At 43.3% G+C, this 16,733-nt stretch overlaps 1 protein-coding gene across 4 annotated transcripts in view; it reads right to left on the reverse strand.

The window, feature by feature from the left end:
* Positions 1–16,733, reverse strand: part of exoc6b (exocyst complex component 6B) — a 652,306-nt gene that overhangs the window by 603,884 nt on the left and 31,689 nt on the right. Inside the window, exon 1 of one of the 4 annotated variants that reach the window (XM_043690575.1) lies at positions 8,096–8,399. The exons of the other annotated variants lie outside the window; for them this stretch is intronic. Coding sequence (XP_043546510.1) covers positions 8,096–8,136 — 41 coding nt within the window. The 5' untranslated portion in view covers positions 8,137–8,399. Of the gene's footprint in view, positions 1–8,095; positions 8,400–16,733 lie in introns of those variants that run through there. 4 annotated transcript variants of the gene reach the window in all.

Raw genomic sequence — 16,733 nt, forward strand, 5'->3', positions numbered from 1 at the left:
CCAGGGAAAAGACTTTGACTATTTATCCTATCCATGCCCCTCATGATTTTATAAACCTCTATAAGGTCACCCCTCAGCCTCTGACGGTCCAGGGAAAACAGCCCCAGCCTGTACAGCCTCTCCCTATAGCTCAAATCCTCCAATTTCCTGGAAATTTCCTTGTAAATCTTCTCTGAACCTTTCAAGTTTCACAAAATCTTTCCTATAGGATGGAGAACAGAATTGCACGCAACATTCCAACAGTGGCCTAACCAATGTCCTGTACAGCCGCAACATGACCTCCCAACTCCTGTACTCAATACTCTGACCAATAAAGGAATCATACCAAACGCCTTCTTCACTATCCTATCTACCTGCGACTCCACTTTCAAGGAGCTATGAACCTGCACTCCAAGTTCTCTTTGTTCAGCAACACTCCCTAGGACCTTACCATTAAGGCTCAGTGATGGGACCACAACTTTTCACTTTAAACATTAATGATCTGAATGAAGGAGCTGAGGACATTCTGGTTACATTTGCAGATGAGACAAAGACAGGTAGAGGGACAGGTAGCATTGAGGAGGCAGCGAGACTGCAGAAAGATTTGGACAGGTTAGGAGAGTGGACAAAGGAAGAATAAAGGCATGGATATTTTACAAACGGGGAGAAAATTCAGAAGTCTGAAGTGCAAAGAGACTCGGGAGTTCTAGTCCAGGATTCTCTCATGGTAAACCTGCAAGTTGAGTTAATAGTAAGTAAATCAAATAAATGCAATGATGGCATTTATAATTGAAGCATGCAGAATACTGAATGGCCTGGACAGAGTAGACATTAGAAAGATGTTTCCATTGGTAGAAGACTAGGACCCAAGGGCATCGCCTTCAAGTAAAGGGAAGACCTGTTAGAACAGAGATAAGGAGAAACTTCTTCAGCCAGAGAGTGGTGAATCTATGGAATTCACTGCCATAGAAGGCTGTGGAGGCCAGGTCACTGAGAATATTTAAGACTAAGATAAATAGTTCTCGAGTATCAAGGGGGTCAAGAGTCATGGGGAGAAAGCAGAAGAATGGGGTTGAGAGACTTATCAGCCATGACTGAATGGCAGAGCAGACTCGATGGGCTGAATGGCCTAATAGTTGCTTCTATGTCTTATGGTCTTATGTAGGTCCTGTGTCTCAGCAAACTGGGAAACAATGGGCCCAGTGGTATGATCACTGGACTGTTAGTCCAGAGACCCAAGTAATGTTCTGGGGACCCAGGTTTGAATCCTGCTACAGAAGATGGTGGAATTTGAATTCAATAAAAAATCTGGAATTCAGGGTTTAATGATGATCATGAATCCATTGTTGACTGTCAGAAAAACCTATCTGGGTCACTAATGTCCTTTAAGGAAGGAAACTGCCATCCTTACCTGGTCTGGCTGACATGTGACTCCAGACCCACAGCAATGTAGTTGACTCTTCACTGCCCTTTGGACAATTAGAGATGGACTATAAATGCTGGCCGAGTCTGCGATGCCCTCATCCCATGAATTAACTTTTTTTAAAAAACACCTCAACAACTTACTCATCACTGATGTCAGGCTCATCAGTTTGTAGTTCCCTGGCTCTTCCTTGCAGCCTTTTCTTAAATAACAGCACAATATTTCTTCACCCTCCAGCCTTTTGGTACCTCACCTGTGGCTGCCGATGATACAAATATCTCCGCTAGGGGCCTCACAATTTCTTCCCTAGCTTCTCATTATGTCCGAGGAAACACTTGATCATGTGCCAGCGATTTCCCTACCTTTTTGTGTTTAAAAACCTCTAGGAGTTCTTCTGTACTGTGCACTCTTTTCAAGACATCACTATTTATTTCTCCAAATTCCTTAACTTTCGTGTTTTTCTGCATGGTTAAGTACTGACACAAGATATTCATTTAGGATCTCACCCATCTCCTGTGGTTCCACACATAGACAGCTTCATTGATCCATTGTCTCCTGAATTGTAGATTAATTGGATTCTACTTTATTCCATCTGCAAAAGGTATCTCATGTCCTCTTTTTGCCTTCAGGATTTCCCTCTAAGTGTACTCATACACTCCCTATACTCCTCAAGGGATTCACTTAATCCCAGCTGTCTATACCTCACAAATGCCTTTTTCTTAAACAGAGCCTCAATATCTCTAATTATCCAGTGTTCCCTCTCCTGCCAGCCTTGCCCTAGTAAGGACTTGCGATCCCTGAACTCTCGTTATCTTGCTTTTGAAAGCCTCCCGTTTACAAGACATCCCTTTACCTGCGAACAGCTCCCCAAATAAACTTTTGAAAGTTCCTGTCGAATACCATCAAAATTGACCTTGCCTCAATTTAGATCTTGAACTTGTGGACCAGGCCTATCCCTTTCTATAACTATTTCAGAACTAATAGAACTATAGTCACCGGTCCCAAAGTGCTCCCCCACTAACCCTGCCCTGCCTTATTTCCCAAGAGGAGGTCGAGCTATCCCATCTACATATTGATTGAGAAAGTTTTCTTGAACAGACTTAACAAATTACTCCCCACCCAAGCCCTCCACACTATGGCAATCCCAGTCGAGAGTGTGGTGCTGGAAAAGCACAGCAGGTGAGGCAGCATCCAAGGAGCAGGAAAGGCAATCCCAGTCTATGTGTGGAAAGTTAAAATCTCCTATTATTACAACCCTATTATTCTTTAGCATATCCTACAGTGGTTAGCACTGCTGCCTCACAGCGCCAGAGACCCGGGTTCAATTCCCGCCTCAGGCGACTGACTGCGTGGAGTTTGCACGTTCTCCCCGTGTCTGCGTGGGTTTCCTCCGGGTGCTCCGGTTTCCTCCCACAGTCCAAAGATGGGCAGGTCAGGTGAATTGGTCATGCTAAATTGCCTGTAGTGTTAGGTAAGGGGTAAATGTAGGGGTATGGGTGGGTTGCGCTTCGGCGGGTCGGTGCGGACTTGTTGGGCCGAAAGGCCTGTTTCCACACTGTAATGTAATGTAATTTAATCTAATCTAATCTCCCTATATAACTGCTCCTCAATTTCCTGCTGATTTTTGGGGGCCTATTGTACAATCTCATCAAAGTGATCACCCCTTCTTATTTCTCAGTTCCACCCATATCACTTCATTAGATGTTCTTTCGGAATATAATAAAGCCAAAGCACAAAGGGATCTGGGAGTGCTAGTCGAGGATTCTCTAAAGGTAAACATGCAGGTTGAGGCCGTGATTAAGAAAGCGAATGCAATGTTGTCTCTTATCTCAAGAGGGTTGGAATATAAAAGCAGAGATGTACTACTAAGACTTTATAAAGCTCTGGTTAGGCCCCATTTGGAGTACTGTGTCCAGTTTTGGTCCCCACACCTCAGGAAGGACATACTGGCACTGGTACGTGTCCAGCGGAGATTCACACGGATGATCCCTGGAATGGTAGGTCTAACATATGAGGAACGGCTGAGGATACTGTGATTGTATTCGTTGGAGTTTAGAAGATTAAGGGGAGACTTAATAGAGACGTACAAAATAATACATGGCTTGGAAAAGGTGGATGCTAGGAAATTGTTTCCGTTAGACGAGGAGACTAGGACCCGTGGACACAGCCTTAGAATTAGAGGGGGTCATTTCAGAACAGAAATGCGGAGGCATTTCTTCAGCCAGAGAGTGGTGGGCCTGTGGAATTCATTGCCACGGAGTGCAGTGGTAGCCGGGACGCTAAATGTCTTCAAGGCCGAAATTGATAGATTCTTGTTGTCTAGAGGAATTAAGGGCTACGGGGAGAACGCTGGTAAGTGGAGCTGAAATGCGCATCAGCCATGATTGAATGGTGGAGTGGACTCGATGGGCCGAATGGCCTTACTTCCACTCCTATGTCTTATGGTCTTATACTCTAAGTACTGCTGTGAATTTTTTCTTAATCAAAAACATCATTCCCCCTCCTCTCTTGCTCCCCTCTTCTATCCTTCCTATAGCTTCTGTACCCTGGAACACTGAGCTGCCAGTCCTGTCCCTCCCTCAGCGATGTTTCTATAATAGCATTGATATCCCAAGCTCATGTTTCCATCCAAGCCCTGAGTTCATCTGCTTCTCCTGTCAAAGCACAGCAGGTCAGGCAGCATCTGAGGAGCAGGAAAATTGAAGTTGAAGGGCTTTTGCCCGAAACATCAATTTCCCTGCTCCTAGGATGCTGCCTGACCTTTTGTGCTTTTTCACTACCACTCTAATCTAGACTCTGATCTCCAGCATCTGCAGTCCTCACTTTTGCCTTCCTTACCTGTCAGACCTCTTGCATTGAAATTTAATTCATCTGTCTTCCCTTGTTCCCTGCCATGCTGTTGCCTACCTTGTAATCTAACTTGCTCTCTTTAACCTTTGCACCAGACTCTGTACTCTCCCATCTCAGTACTGCTTACGATCCCAACCCCCCTGCCAGACTAGTTTAACCCCTTTAGACTAATCTTACAGACTAACTAACCCACAAAACACAGACAGCTAGCACAAAGATACAGCCAGCAGTCAGGAAGGCTATGCGAATGTTGGATACTGAATAAAAACTGAAAGAACTGCAGATGCTGTAAATCAGAAATAAAAACAGAGGTTGCTGGAAAGCTCTGCAGAGCTGGCAGCATCTGTGAAAAGGAATCAAAGTTAACATTTTGGGTCCGGTAACCCTTCCTCAGAAGGTTCTGAGGGCTTGGTCTCAGAATTAAGAGGTGCCAATTAACAGGCACCAATTTAAGGCTGAGATGAGGAGGAATTTCTTTTCTCAGAGGGTTGAAAGTCTTTGAAACTCCTGGCCACAGAGAGCTGTGAGGGCAGAGTCCTTGTGTATACTTAAGGCTGAGATAGATAGATTCTTGATCAGTTAGGTAATCAACGTTACAGGAAAAACACAGGAAAGAGGACATGAGAAATGTCGGATCAGCCTTGATCCTATTGGATGATGAAGCAGGCTTGAAAGGCCAAACAGCCTTCCTGTCCCAATTTCTTACTGTCCTCACAATTCTTGTCAGGGAAGTGAGAGAGAACATAATTAAGGACAGAGTGGAGACACATCTTGAGAACCTTCAGAAGATCTAGAGTTTTTAAAGGGTATGGCATGCTTGAAGAATTTGATTTTTTTTCCTAAAGAGATGACTAATGTGGTGGACAGGGGACTGCTTCTAGATGTTATTTTGCATGAATGTTTGGAAGCCGACTGACAATGGATTTTATGAGGGATTGTTAGCTGAATTTCATGAAGTGAAAGGTAATTACAGGCCTGCTTGGGAAGTTGACAAGGAACAGAAACAGGAACGGGAATAAGGGATAGGCATTCTAAGTGGGTCAGTGTCCGCCTGCCAGGGTCTATTTTGAGAACTCAAAAGGCAGTCCAAGAAAACCAGGCAGGTACTGCAGGAGTCCCCTGATTAAATGGCTGTGACTAGTAGGGTACCACAATGCTTATCAATAATTTCGAGTTGGCAGCAAAATTTGCAGATAATACCATAAGTTGTAATGTGTTGTGAGGAAGATGTGAAATATTGTTTGGAGGATTTGGACAGGCTTAATGAGTGGGGAAGAACATGACAGATGGAATACAATGTGGAAAAATATGAGGTCATCCACTTTGCTAGGAAAACCAGGCTAAATTATAAGGAAAGGTTCGACAGGCCAGGCACGAATCCACCAGTGTTTAGAAATAAGATGCGACTTATCTGAAATAAGCAAGTTCCTGAGGAATGTGGATAGGGCGGATGTGGAAAGGATACTTTGCCATGTGAAGTATCTAGAATTAGGGGTCACTGGTTCAAAATAAGGGGTCATCCATATAACAAAGAATTGTTTTTCTCACGTAGGGGCATACATTTTTGGAACTCTTTTCCTCAAAAGGCATTAGAAACAGAGTCCTTGAATATTTTTAAGGCAGGGTTAACTTCCTGGTAAGTGGGTGAAATGTTATCAAGGACAGCAAGTAATGTGGATTAATCAGATCAGTCACAATCTTATTGAATGGCAGAGCAGGCTCAAGGAGACAAATGGCCCATTCCTGCACCTGATTCATATGTTCTTATTTAGGTTCTCCATCTGCAAACATTTCCATTTTTAGCTTGATCAGCAAAACAATTCAACAGAAAATTGAAACCAAATTAGAAATATTTTAACTTGCTCAATACTCCCATATCTGAAATGTTTCATAATACTTTACATATCCCTCTTCTCTATGAAAATAGAACCTTGCACTACCGTGGCTAGAACATTTAGGCTCTGAAGAAGTACAAGTAGTTTGTATTTTTCACAGAATGTTTTGTTGCTTATTTCAACTTGAAATTATAAATCCCCAGCCTAGAACATATGTGGGCAATTAGTACATGGTGAAACCTTGATGAAGGGCAAACACTCAGTGCAAGTCATAGAAGACAAGATAAATCAGAGAGAATGGTCTAGCGGTGGTTTAGACTCAATGGGTCGAAGGGTCTCTTCTGTACTATCCTATTTTATGGAAAGGAGCAAGGCAACTACAAATTTCAAAGTAAAAGAATATATATTTACAGAAACACTGAACCTCCCAATATGCTTCATAGTCAATTCGGTATTTTGAAATCTAGTCACTGTTACAAAGGAAGAAATGCAATAGTTTAAACATCACAAGCTCCCGCAGACATGTTGAGAATAACTGGGTAATCTGTTGTGGGGTTGTTTGAGGGAAAATTATCTTCTAGGATGCTAACAAAAAAGTCCTCTTCTCCACTCCTCCTGGGATCTTGGGAGCACTTCTTCAGTACGACACTGCTCAGATTATGGGCTGAAATCTGAACTCAAAATCTTCATGTTATACATCACACTGAGTTGCTCTGACATTTAATGAAATTATCACTGAATTTCTGTCCCAACTTTCTAACCTTACCCCGATGTACTTCAATCCCAAGTTACAAAAATTATTCCTGTCTTAACCTTGAATATACACATCTGAATATCCAAAGTCCTCTGGGATAGAGAACAACCTTCTGTTTGAAGAAGTTTTCTTCATATCAATGCAAATTGGCCATCCTCTTAAACTGAGACTATGACCTCTTGTTCTTGACAATCTAGTCAGGAAACAGTCACTCAGCATTCAGCAAAGAATACAATTCTTGTCTATTCAACACTACCTCATAGAAGAAACCTCTCACTCAAGAAATCAACCTAGTGCATGTTTGTTGAAACCCAACTCAGGTAAGAATATCTGTCCTTGGTTTACAAGGTCAAAACTATGCGCAGTATCACAGGTGTGATCTCATCAAAATCCTACATAAGACTTCCTTGATCCTACCTTTGCAATAAAGGTCAATATAAACTTTGCCTGTCGAAGTGTTTGCTGAACTTGCAAGCTAATTTCACTGATTCATTTGCAAGGACCCCCAAATCTCTGAGAATATCAACACTGCTCGTCTCTCAATTTTAAAATCCTACTCCAGCCAATCCAGGTGAATAGGGACCAGAAGTCAGATTCTGAATTCTAGGCTGACATCCACCAGATATTTTTATGCATGGGGGGGGGGGGGGGGGGGGGAGTGTATGATAGCCTCTGCACCCGCATACCATCCCATGGCTCCCCGCCTGCATATAGGAACCAAAGAAGTCTCTCACCATATCAGTTGTACCTTAATGGTTCGCTATGTAAGGACGCTATTGATCCTGCAAATCTAACTCTACTTAATTTCATATTATTGTCAAGTAAAAGTGCAAGAATACGAAAACTACCAACGCCCAAGATCTCTGCAATCAGTGTCAGAGACCATGCCCATACGGGAAATAGAACTCTAAATCAGGCAAATCAGAATCATGCTATTTTCAGGTTTCTGACACTGAAGCACAGTGATGAGTTCCTGCATACAACTGGCCTAAATAAAGACAAATTTCCAACAGGCTAAAATCATCCTTAAGAGGTAAAAACAATAACTGCAGATGCTGGAAACAAGATTCTGGATCAGTGGTGCTGGAAGAGCACAGCAATTCAGGCAGCATCCAACGAGCAGCAAAATCGACATTTCGGGCAAAAGCCCATCCTTAGTCTACTCATTGCTGAGAGACTTCAAAATAATGAAATTATGACAAAGTGCTGCACACCATAAAAAAAATTACTTGATTCAAGAATACTTGTACTCACCACCTAGGCATTTCTAATGATCCTGTTCCGTTGTACTCCATGGGACTGACTTTAACTGAAGATAGCTATGAGTTATATTATATTGTCTCTGCTTTTCGATGCTGTCGCAAGACAGCTGATCATGAGTTATTTTGCTTAAGCCTGCTGATGTTTACGATCATCCAATAAATTCCCAAGTCCTGTTTTGACTAGTTCAGGAAGTACACTGGCCTGACCCTGGCGTTCCAAATACTTATACACACTGACTGTCACTGTTCTCTCAGATATACTTCGCAGTACATGCAGGGAAGGTCACCAAAGCATGTCGACTGTGAGAGCTGAGGATTCAAACAGCACCAGCAATCACGGACAATCTCCTTCAGCACAGTTCCCACGTAATACTAAACAGCCCACGCCAAGGCTCGTGTCCTCAATTGGCAGGCACTGAGGAAGTCATCGATATCACAGGCGGCAAACAGTAAGACAATAGAGACAGGAGAGCACCAGCACTAATAACATCAAACTGCAGTCTAATGCGCTTACATGCATGCGCAAAATGAATCATCTCCACTATCTGAGAGAAGATGATACATCACAGAGCCAACAAAAAAAATAGCCATACGCCACAAGCAGTATCCCTCAACATAGGAAGACTGCAGAATCATACAGAACACAACCGACTCAGCCCATCATATCAGTGCCAGCTCTTTGAAAGTGTTCTCCAATTAGCTCCATTCTTCTGCTATTTCCTCACAGCTTTGTAAATGTCTTGCAGTCAAACATCCTTTTTAAACTGCAACTGAATCTGTTCCCTCCATCTTTTCAGGACATGCTTTCCAAATCATAGCAGCTTACTGTGCAAAAAGAAAAGTTTCCTTATGTTGCCTCTTGTTCATTTGTCAATCTTCTCAAACCTATGAATTTTGCTGACTGATCCTTACACCACTGAAACAATTACTCCTTAATTAGGCTGTCAAGATCACTCTCAAATTTTAATTCAAGCACATAACGTTTGAAAGGCCTGCATTTAGTTGGCATTAAGTGAAGAGCCAAGGGCAAGGAGGGTGGGGGCTATCGGAGAATGGGGTTGACACCATAATCAGATCAGCTCTAATCTTGTTCAATGGCAAAGCAGATTCAAAAGACCAAATGGCCTACTCCTACCCCTAAGTACTATGTTCCGATGAGCAAAAAAACCCCAAAGAAGTGCAGATAATGCCAGATAAAACTCAGCAGGTCTGGCAGCATCTGTGGAGAGAAATCAGAATTAATGTTTAAAAACAAAGCCTGGCCAGGAACAGCAGAGGAAGGATAATCCATTACAGCATTTAAAAAGGAAATGAATAAATATTTAAACTAAGAACATTTAATAGTATGCCAAAATGTCAGAGGAATGAAACTAAATGGGTATGATGTCACAGCATAAAATGAGGCCATTCAACCTTGGTTAACCTATGTCTTCTGAACAGCCTCCAATTAGTCCCACTTGAGTTACTCGAGCTTTCTTACAGGATTGGGCAGCTGACTAAATTGCTCTGCTTCAAAGCAGTACGCACCAAATTGCCTTGTCTTCCATGTGATTTCCAGAAGTTTTGCACTGAAAATGTGGATCTATTTGGAAACCTTTTTGAACAACCTGAGAATGTGGATAAGGTATCAGCAGGTGGAGAAAGAATTAAGTTCCGAGTTTTGTGAAACAAGAAGTTCAGCTGAGCATGACTCAGATCAGACAGGAACTTGCAGTTAACAATGGGGTGCTGAAGGCAACGTAATGGGTTAACAAGGTGTAAAAGCATTCATTTTGCAGAGCTATTTAACAATATTGGAAACATTCAGCATGTATGGTCAGTTAGCAATGGGGAAAGTATGCATTATGTGAAGCCAGTTAACAAGGTTAAGATCATTCATTATATAACAGCAGAAGGCTTAATCTCTGCTATTGACACTTACTGATTGTAACGGTCACCCAATTAGTACATATGTTGCCTCGTCTGGATGCTCCTCCCTATAAAATGACTATATAATTCATTAAGAAACTGCTGTTCCAGAGAAGACCAAGAACTCATGTCACTGTGCACATGGACGATCGTTCTCTCTTCCCCCAGGGTCTGGAATAAAGATGAAGGAGGTAAAACTACACTGTGCCTCTGAGCGTTTTGCTTCAACTGATGGGGGGAAACGGGATGACAAACCTAGTCCTTTGGCTTTAACAATTCAGCTGCAGATTCCAATGACATAGAACATAGAAAAATACAGCGCAGTACAGGCCCTTTGGCCCTCGATGTTGCGCCGATCCAAGCCCACCTAACCTACACTAGCCCACCATCCTCCATATGCCTATCCAATGCCCGTTTAAATGCCCATAAAGAGGGAGAGTCCACCACTGCTACTGGCAGGGCATTCCATGAATTCACGACTCGCTGAGTAAAGAATCTACCCCTAACATCTGTCCTATACCTACCACCCCTTAATTTCAAGCTATGCCCCCTCGTAATAGCTGACTCCATATGTGGAAAAAGGTTCTCATGACCCTACTAGAGACAGCAACTAGACCAAAAATAAATTATAGACTTGCTTATGAACCACATATCCTGCCAGCCCATTTATGTCAAGATCTGGATTTGATTAAAACCTGCCTTTACTTGGACTCCTTCATTCAAGTGGTTGTAAATTTGAACTTGCATCAAGTCTCCCATACCATGGTTCTTGCAGACAACATAGGTGGCACTGAAGCCCCAATTCTGTGTTACTTCTGTTCATTTTGGTGATAGCGATCACAAGTCCCTGACCTTTACTATGGTCATGGAGAGGGATAGGAGAAGATGGCATGGGAAAGTATTTAATTGGGAGAGGGGGAATTATAATGCCATTAGGGAGGAACTGTTGTCAGGAAAATGCACAACAGAAATGTGGAGGTTGTGTAGGGAGCACTTGCTGATAGTGCTGGTTAGACTTGTCCCACTGAGGCAATGAAGGAACGGTAGGCTGCAGGAACCTGGTGACAAGGGGTGTGGAACATCTAGTCAAGAGGAAAAAGGAAGTTTTACTTAAGGTTGAAGAGGCATGGATCAGACAGGGCTCCAGAGCGTTACAAGGTAACCAGGAAAGAACTGAAGAATGAATTTAGGAGAACTAGAAGGGGGGGCATGAAAAAGCTTGAGCAGGTAGGATTAAGGAAAACCCCAAGGCATTCTACACTTATGTGAGGAACAAGAGGATAGCCAGAGTGAGGGTGGGGCCGATCAGGGATAGTGGAGAGAACTTGTGCCTGGAGTCAGAGAAGGTAGGGGAGGTCCATAATGAATGCTTTGCTTCAGTATTCACTACTGAGAGGGACCTTGACATTTCTGAGGACAGCATGAAACATGCTGATATGCTCGAACAGGTTGATGTTAAGAAGGAGGATGTGCTGAAAATGTTGAAAATGTAAGGATAGATAAATCCCTTGAGCCATAGAGATGTATCCAAGGTTACTACAGGAAGCGAGGGAAAAGGATGCTGCACCTTTGGCAATGATTTTTGCGTCCTCACCGTCCACTAGAGTAGGGCTAGATGATTGAGGGTAGCAAGTGTTATTCCCTCGTTTAAGAAAGGGAATAGGGATAATCCTGTGGTGGGCAAATTATTGGAGAGGATTCTGAGAGACAGGATTTATGATTACTTGGAAAAGCATAATTTGATTAGAGATAGTTAGCATGGCTTTGTAAGGGGAAGGTCATGCCTCAGAAGCCTTAAATGAATTATTTGAGGATGCGACAAAACATATTGATGAAGATAGAGCAATAGATGTGATGTACATGGATTTTAGCAAGCCGTTTGACAAGGTTCCTCACGGTCGGCTGCTTCAGAAAGTAAAGAGGCATGGGATACAGGGAAATCTGGCTGTCTGGATACAAAATTGGCTGGCCCATGGAAGTGGTAGTAGATGGAAAGTATTCAGTCTGGAGCTCGGTGGCCAGTGGCGTTCTGCAGCGTCTGTTCTGGAACCTGTGCTCTTTGTGATTTTTGTTAATGACTTGGATGAGGAAGTGGAAGGCTGGGCTAGCAGGTATGCCAATGACGTGAAGTTTGGTGGAGTTATAGTTACTGTGGAGGGCTACTGTAGGTTGCAACAAGACATTGTCAGGATGCAGAACTCGGCTGAGAAGTGGCAGATGGAGTTCAACCTGGATAAGTGTGAAGTGATTCATTTTGGAAGATCAAATTTGAATGCAGAATACAGGGTTAAAGGTGGGATTCTTGACTGTGGAGGAACAGAGGGATTTCGGTATCCATGTTCATAGATCCTTCAAAGTTGCCATCCAAGTCACTGGGTTGTTAAGAAGGTGAATGGTGTGTTGGCTTTCATTAGGAGAGGGATTGAGTTTAATATCCGCAGGGATGGGCTGCAGTTCTATAAAGCCCTGGTCAGACCACACTTGGAATATTGTGTTCAGTTCTGGTCGCCTCATTACAGGAAGGATGTGGAAGCTTTAGAGAAGGTGCAGAGGAGATTTACCAGGATGCTGCCTGGACTGGAGGGCATGTCTTACGAAGAAAGGCTGAGGGAGCTCGGGCTTTTCTCGTTGCAGCGAAGAAGGGTGAGAGGTGACTTGATAAAGGCGTACAAGATGTTGAGAGGCATAAATAGAGTAGAATAGTCAGAAACGTTTTCCCAGGGCAGAAATAGCTCTCATGAGACAGCATAATTTGAAGGTGATTGCAAGAAGGTTTAGGGGAAATGTCAGAGGTAGGATTTTTACACAGAATCATAGAGTCATAGAGATGTACAGCACGGAAACAGACCCTTCGGTCCAACCTGTCCATGCTGACCAGATTTCCCAACCCAGTCTAGTCCCACCTGCCAGGACCTGGCCCATATCCCTCCAAACTCTTCCTATTCATGTACTCATCCAGATGCCTTTTAAATGATGCAACTGTACTAGCCTCCACCACTTCCTCTGGCAGCTCATTTCATACACGTACCACCCTCGGAGTGAAAACGTTGCCCCTTAGGTCTCTTTTATATCTTTCCCCTCTCACCCTAAATCTGGACTCCCCTACCCCAGGGAAAAGACTTTGTCTATTTATCCTATCGATGCCCCTCTTGATTTTATAAACCTCTATAAAGGTCACCCCTCAGCCTCCGACGCTCCAGGGAAAACAGCCCCAACCTATTCAACCTCTCCCTATAGCTCAAATCCTCCAACCCTGGCAACATCCTTCTAAATCTTTTCTGAACCCTTTCAAGTTTCACAACATCTTTCTGAATAGGAAGGAGACTAGAATTGCACGCAATATTCCAATAGTGGCCTAACCAATGTCCTGTATAGTCGCAGCATGACCTCCCAACTCCTGTACTCAATACTCTGACCAATAAAGGAAAGTATATCAAACGTCTTCTTCACTATCCTATCCATCTGTGACTCCACTTTCAAGAAGCTGTGAACCTGCACTCCAAGGTCTCTTTGTTCAGCAACACTCCCGAGGACCTTACCATTAAGTGTATAAGTCCTACTAAGATTTGCTTTCCCAAAACGCAGCACCTCACATGTATCTAGATTAAACTCCATCTGCCACTTCTCAGCCCATTGGCCCATCTGATAAAGATCCCGTTGTAATCTGAGGTAACTCTCTTCGCTGTCCACTACACCTCCAATTTTGGTGTCATCTGCAAACTTACTAACTATAGCTCTTATGCTCACATTCAAATCATGTGTATAAATGAAGATAAGTAGTGTTCCCAGCACCGATCCTTGTGGCACTCCACTGGTCACAGGCCTCCAGTCTGAAAAACAACCCTCCACCACCCTCTGTCTTCTACCTTTTGAGTCAGTTCTGTATCCAAATTGCTAGTTCTCCCTGTATTCCAAGATATCTAACCTTGCTAATCAGTCTCCCATGGGGAACCTTGTCGAACGCCTTACTGAAATCCATATGGATTACATCTACCACCCTGCCCTCATCAATCTTCTTTGTTACTTCTTAAAAAACTAAATCAAGTTTGTGAGACATGATTTCCCATACATAAAGCCATGTTGACTATCCCTAATCAGTCCTTGCCTTTCCAAATACATGAACATCCTGTCCCTCAGGATTCCCTCCAACAACTTGTCACCACAGAGGTCAGGGTCACTGGTCTATAGTTCCCCGGCTTGTCTTCTTAAACAGTGGCACCACGTTAGCCAACCTCCAGTCTTCCAGCACCTCAGCTGTGACTATCGATGATCCAAAAATCTCAGAAAGAGGCCCAGCAATCACTTCCCTAGCTTCCCACAGACTTTCTAGAATACACCTGATTAGGTCCTGGGGATTTATCCACTTTTATGTGCTTCAAGACATCCAGCACTTTCTCCTCTTAATATGGACATTTTTCAAGATATCACCATCTATTTCCCCAAATTCTATATCTTCCATGTCCTTTTCCACAGTAAATACTGATGCAAAATACTCATTTCATATCTGCTCCATTTCCTGCAGCACCATGAAAAGGCCACCTTGCTGATCTTTGAGGGGCCCTATTTTCTCCCTAGTTACCCTTTTGTCCTTAATGTATTTGTAAAAACCCTTTCGTGGGTGCCTGGAATGCACTGTCAACGGAGGTAGTAGTGTCAGATACTACAGGGACATTTAAGCGACTCTTGGATAGACACATTGATGATTGTAAAATGAAGGGTATGTTGATTAGTTTGATCTTAGAGTAGGATAAAAAGTCGGCACAACATCAAGGGCCGAAGGGCCTGTACTGTGCTGTACTGTTCTGTGTTCTATTAACCTGTACTCAGAGCTCCTTGACAGATATCACTAATGTTACAGATTCTGCAAAGTACTGCAGAATATCGACCAGATGTACAATTTTAAGTACTGTCATGAAGTTAGTGTGTAAAAATAGTAAAATTGTTAAATAGGAAATGTAGGGGGTGATGGATTCTCAAGGGAACGTAGCACGAACAGCCAAGTTTCTGGTATTGAGACTGGCTCTAATGCAACGAGGGATACATTGGTTTCCAAGAGATCAACTGTGTTCGGGGATTCTGTAGTCAGAGGTACAGGCAGACGTTTCTGCGGCCAGCAGAGAAAAAGCTGAATGGTGTGTTGTTTCCCTGGATTTAAACTAGTAAGGTGGGGGGCTGGGACCCAGGGAGATTGTGAGGAAAGAGATCAATCTGAGACTGATACAGCTGAGAACAGACGTGAGTCAAACAGTCAAGGCAGGCAGGGACAAGTAGGACTAATAAATTAAACTGCATTTATTTCAATGCAAGGGGCCTAACAGGGAAGGCAGATGAATTCAGGGCATGGTTAGGAACATGGGACTGGGATATCATAGCAATTACGGAAACATGGCTCAGGGATGGGCAGGACTGGCAGCTGAATGTTCCAGGATACAAATGCTACAGGAAGGATAGAAAGGGAAGCATGAGAGGAGTGGGAGTGGCACTTTTGATAAGGGATAGCATTACAACTGTGCTGAGGGTGGATATTCCCGGAAATACATCCAGGGAAGTTATTTGGGTGGAACTGAGAAATAAGAAAGGGATGATCACCTTATTGGGATTGTATTATAGACCCCCCCCACCCCCCAATAGTCAAAGGGAAATTGAGAAACAAACTTGTAAGGAGATCTCAGCTATCTGTAAGAATAATAGGGTAGTTATTATAGGGGATTTTTAACTTTTCAAACATCGACTGGGACTGCCATAGTGCTAAGGGTTTAGATGGAGAGGAATTTGTTAAGTGTGTACAAGACAATTTTCTGATTCAGTATATGGATGTTCCTACTAGAGAAGGTGCAAAACTTGACCTACTCTTGGGAAATAAGGCAGGGCAGGTGACTTAGGTGTCAGCGGGGCAGCACTTTGGGGCCAGCGACGTTTTAAAATCGTGATGGAAAAGGATAGACCACATCTAAAAGTTGAAGTTCTAAATTGGAGAAAGGCCAAAGGTAGAAGACAGAGGGTGGTGGTGGAAGGTTGCTTTTCAGACTGGAGGCCTGTGACCAATGGAGTGCCACAAGGATCGGTGCTGGGTCCTCTACAATTTGTCATTTACATAAATGATTTTGGATGCAAGCATAAGAGGTACAGCTAGTAAGTTTGCAGATGACACCACAATTGGAGGTGTAGTGGACAGCTGAGATGGTGGTCTTTACGGTGCTTCGAGATTTAAAAATGGATGTCTGACCAGCAGTTAAAAGTGCAGGTGCACAGAGAGCATTTGAATTGAAACATTTTGTATCAAACAGCCAAACAGCATTGCTGCATTTTGGGAAAGCAAATCTTAGCAGGACTTATACACTTAATGGTAAGGTCCTCGGGAGTATTGCTGAACAAAGAGATCTGGAGTGCAGGTTCATAGCTGCTTTGAAAGTAGAGTCACTGGTATATAGGATAGTGAAGAAGGCATTTGGTATGCTTTCCTTTATTGGTCAGAGTATTGAGTACAGGAGCTGGGACGTCATGTTGCGGCTGTACAGGACATTCGTTAGGCCACTGTTGGAGTATTGCGTGCAATTCTGGTCTCCTTCCTATCGGAAAGATATTGCGAAACTTGAAAGGGTTCAGAAAAGATTTAGAAGGATGTTGCCAGGGTTCGAGGATCTGAACTATGGGGAGAGGCTGAACAGGTTGGGGCTGTTTTCCCTGGAGCATCGGAGGCTGAGGGGTGACCTTATAGAGGT

The sequence above is a fragment of the Chiloscyllium plagiosum genome, chromosome 1, assembly GCF_004010195.1.
Source record: "Chiloscyllium plagiosum isolate BGI_BamShark_2017 chromosome 1, ASM401019v2, whole genome shotgun sequence".
Lineage (NCBI taxonomy): Eukaryota > Metazoa > Chordata > Chondrichthyes > Orectolobiformes > Hemiscylliidae > Chiloscyllium > Chiloscyllium plagiosum.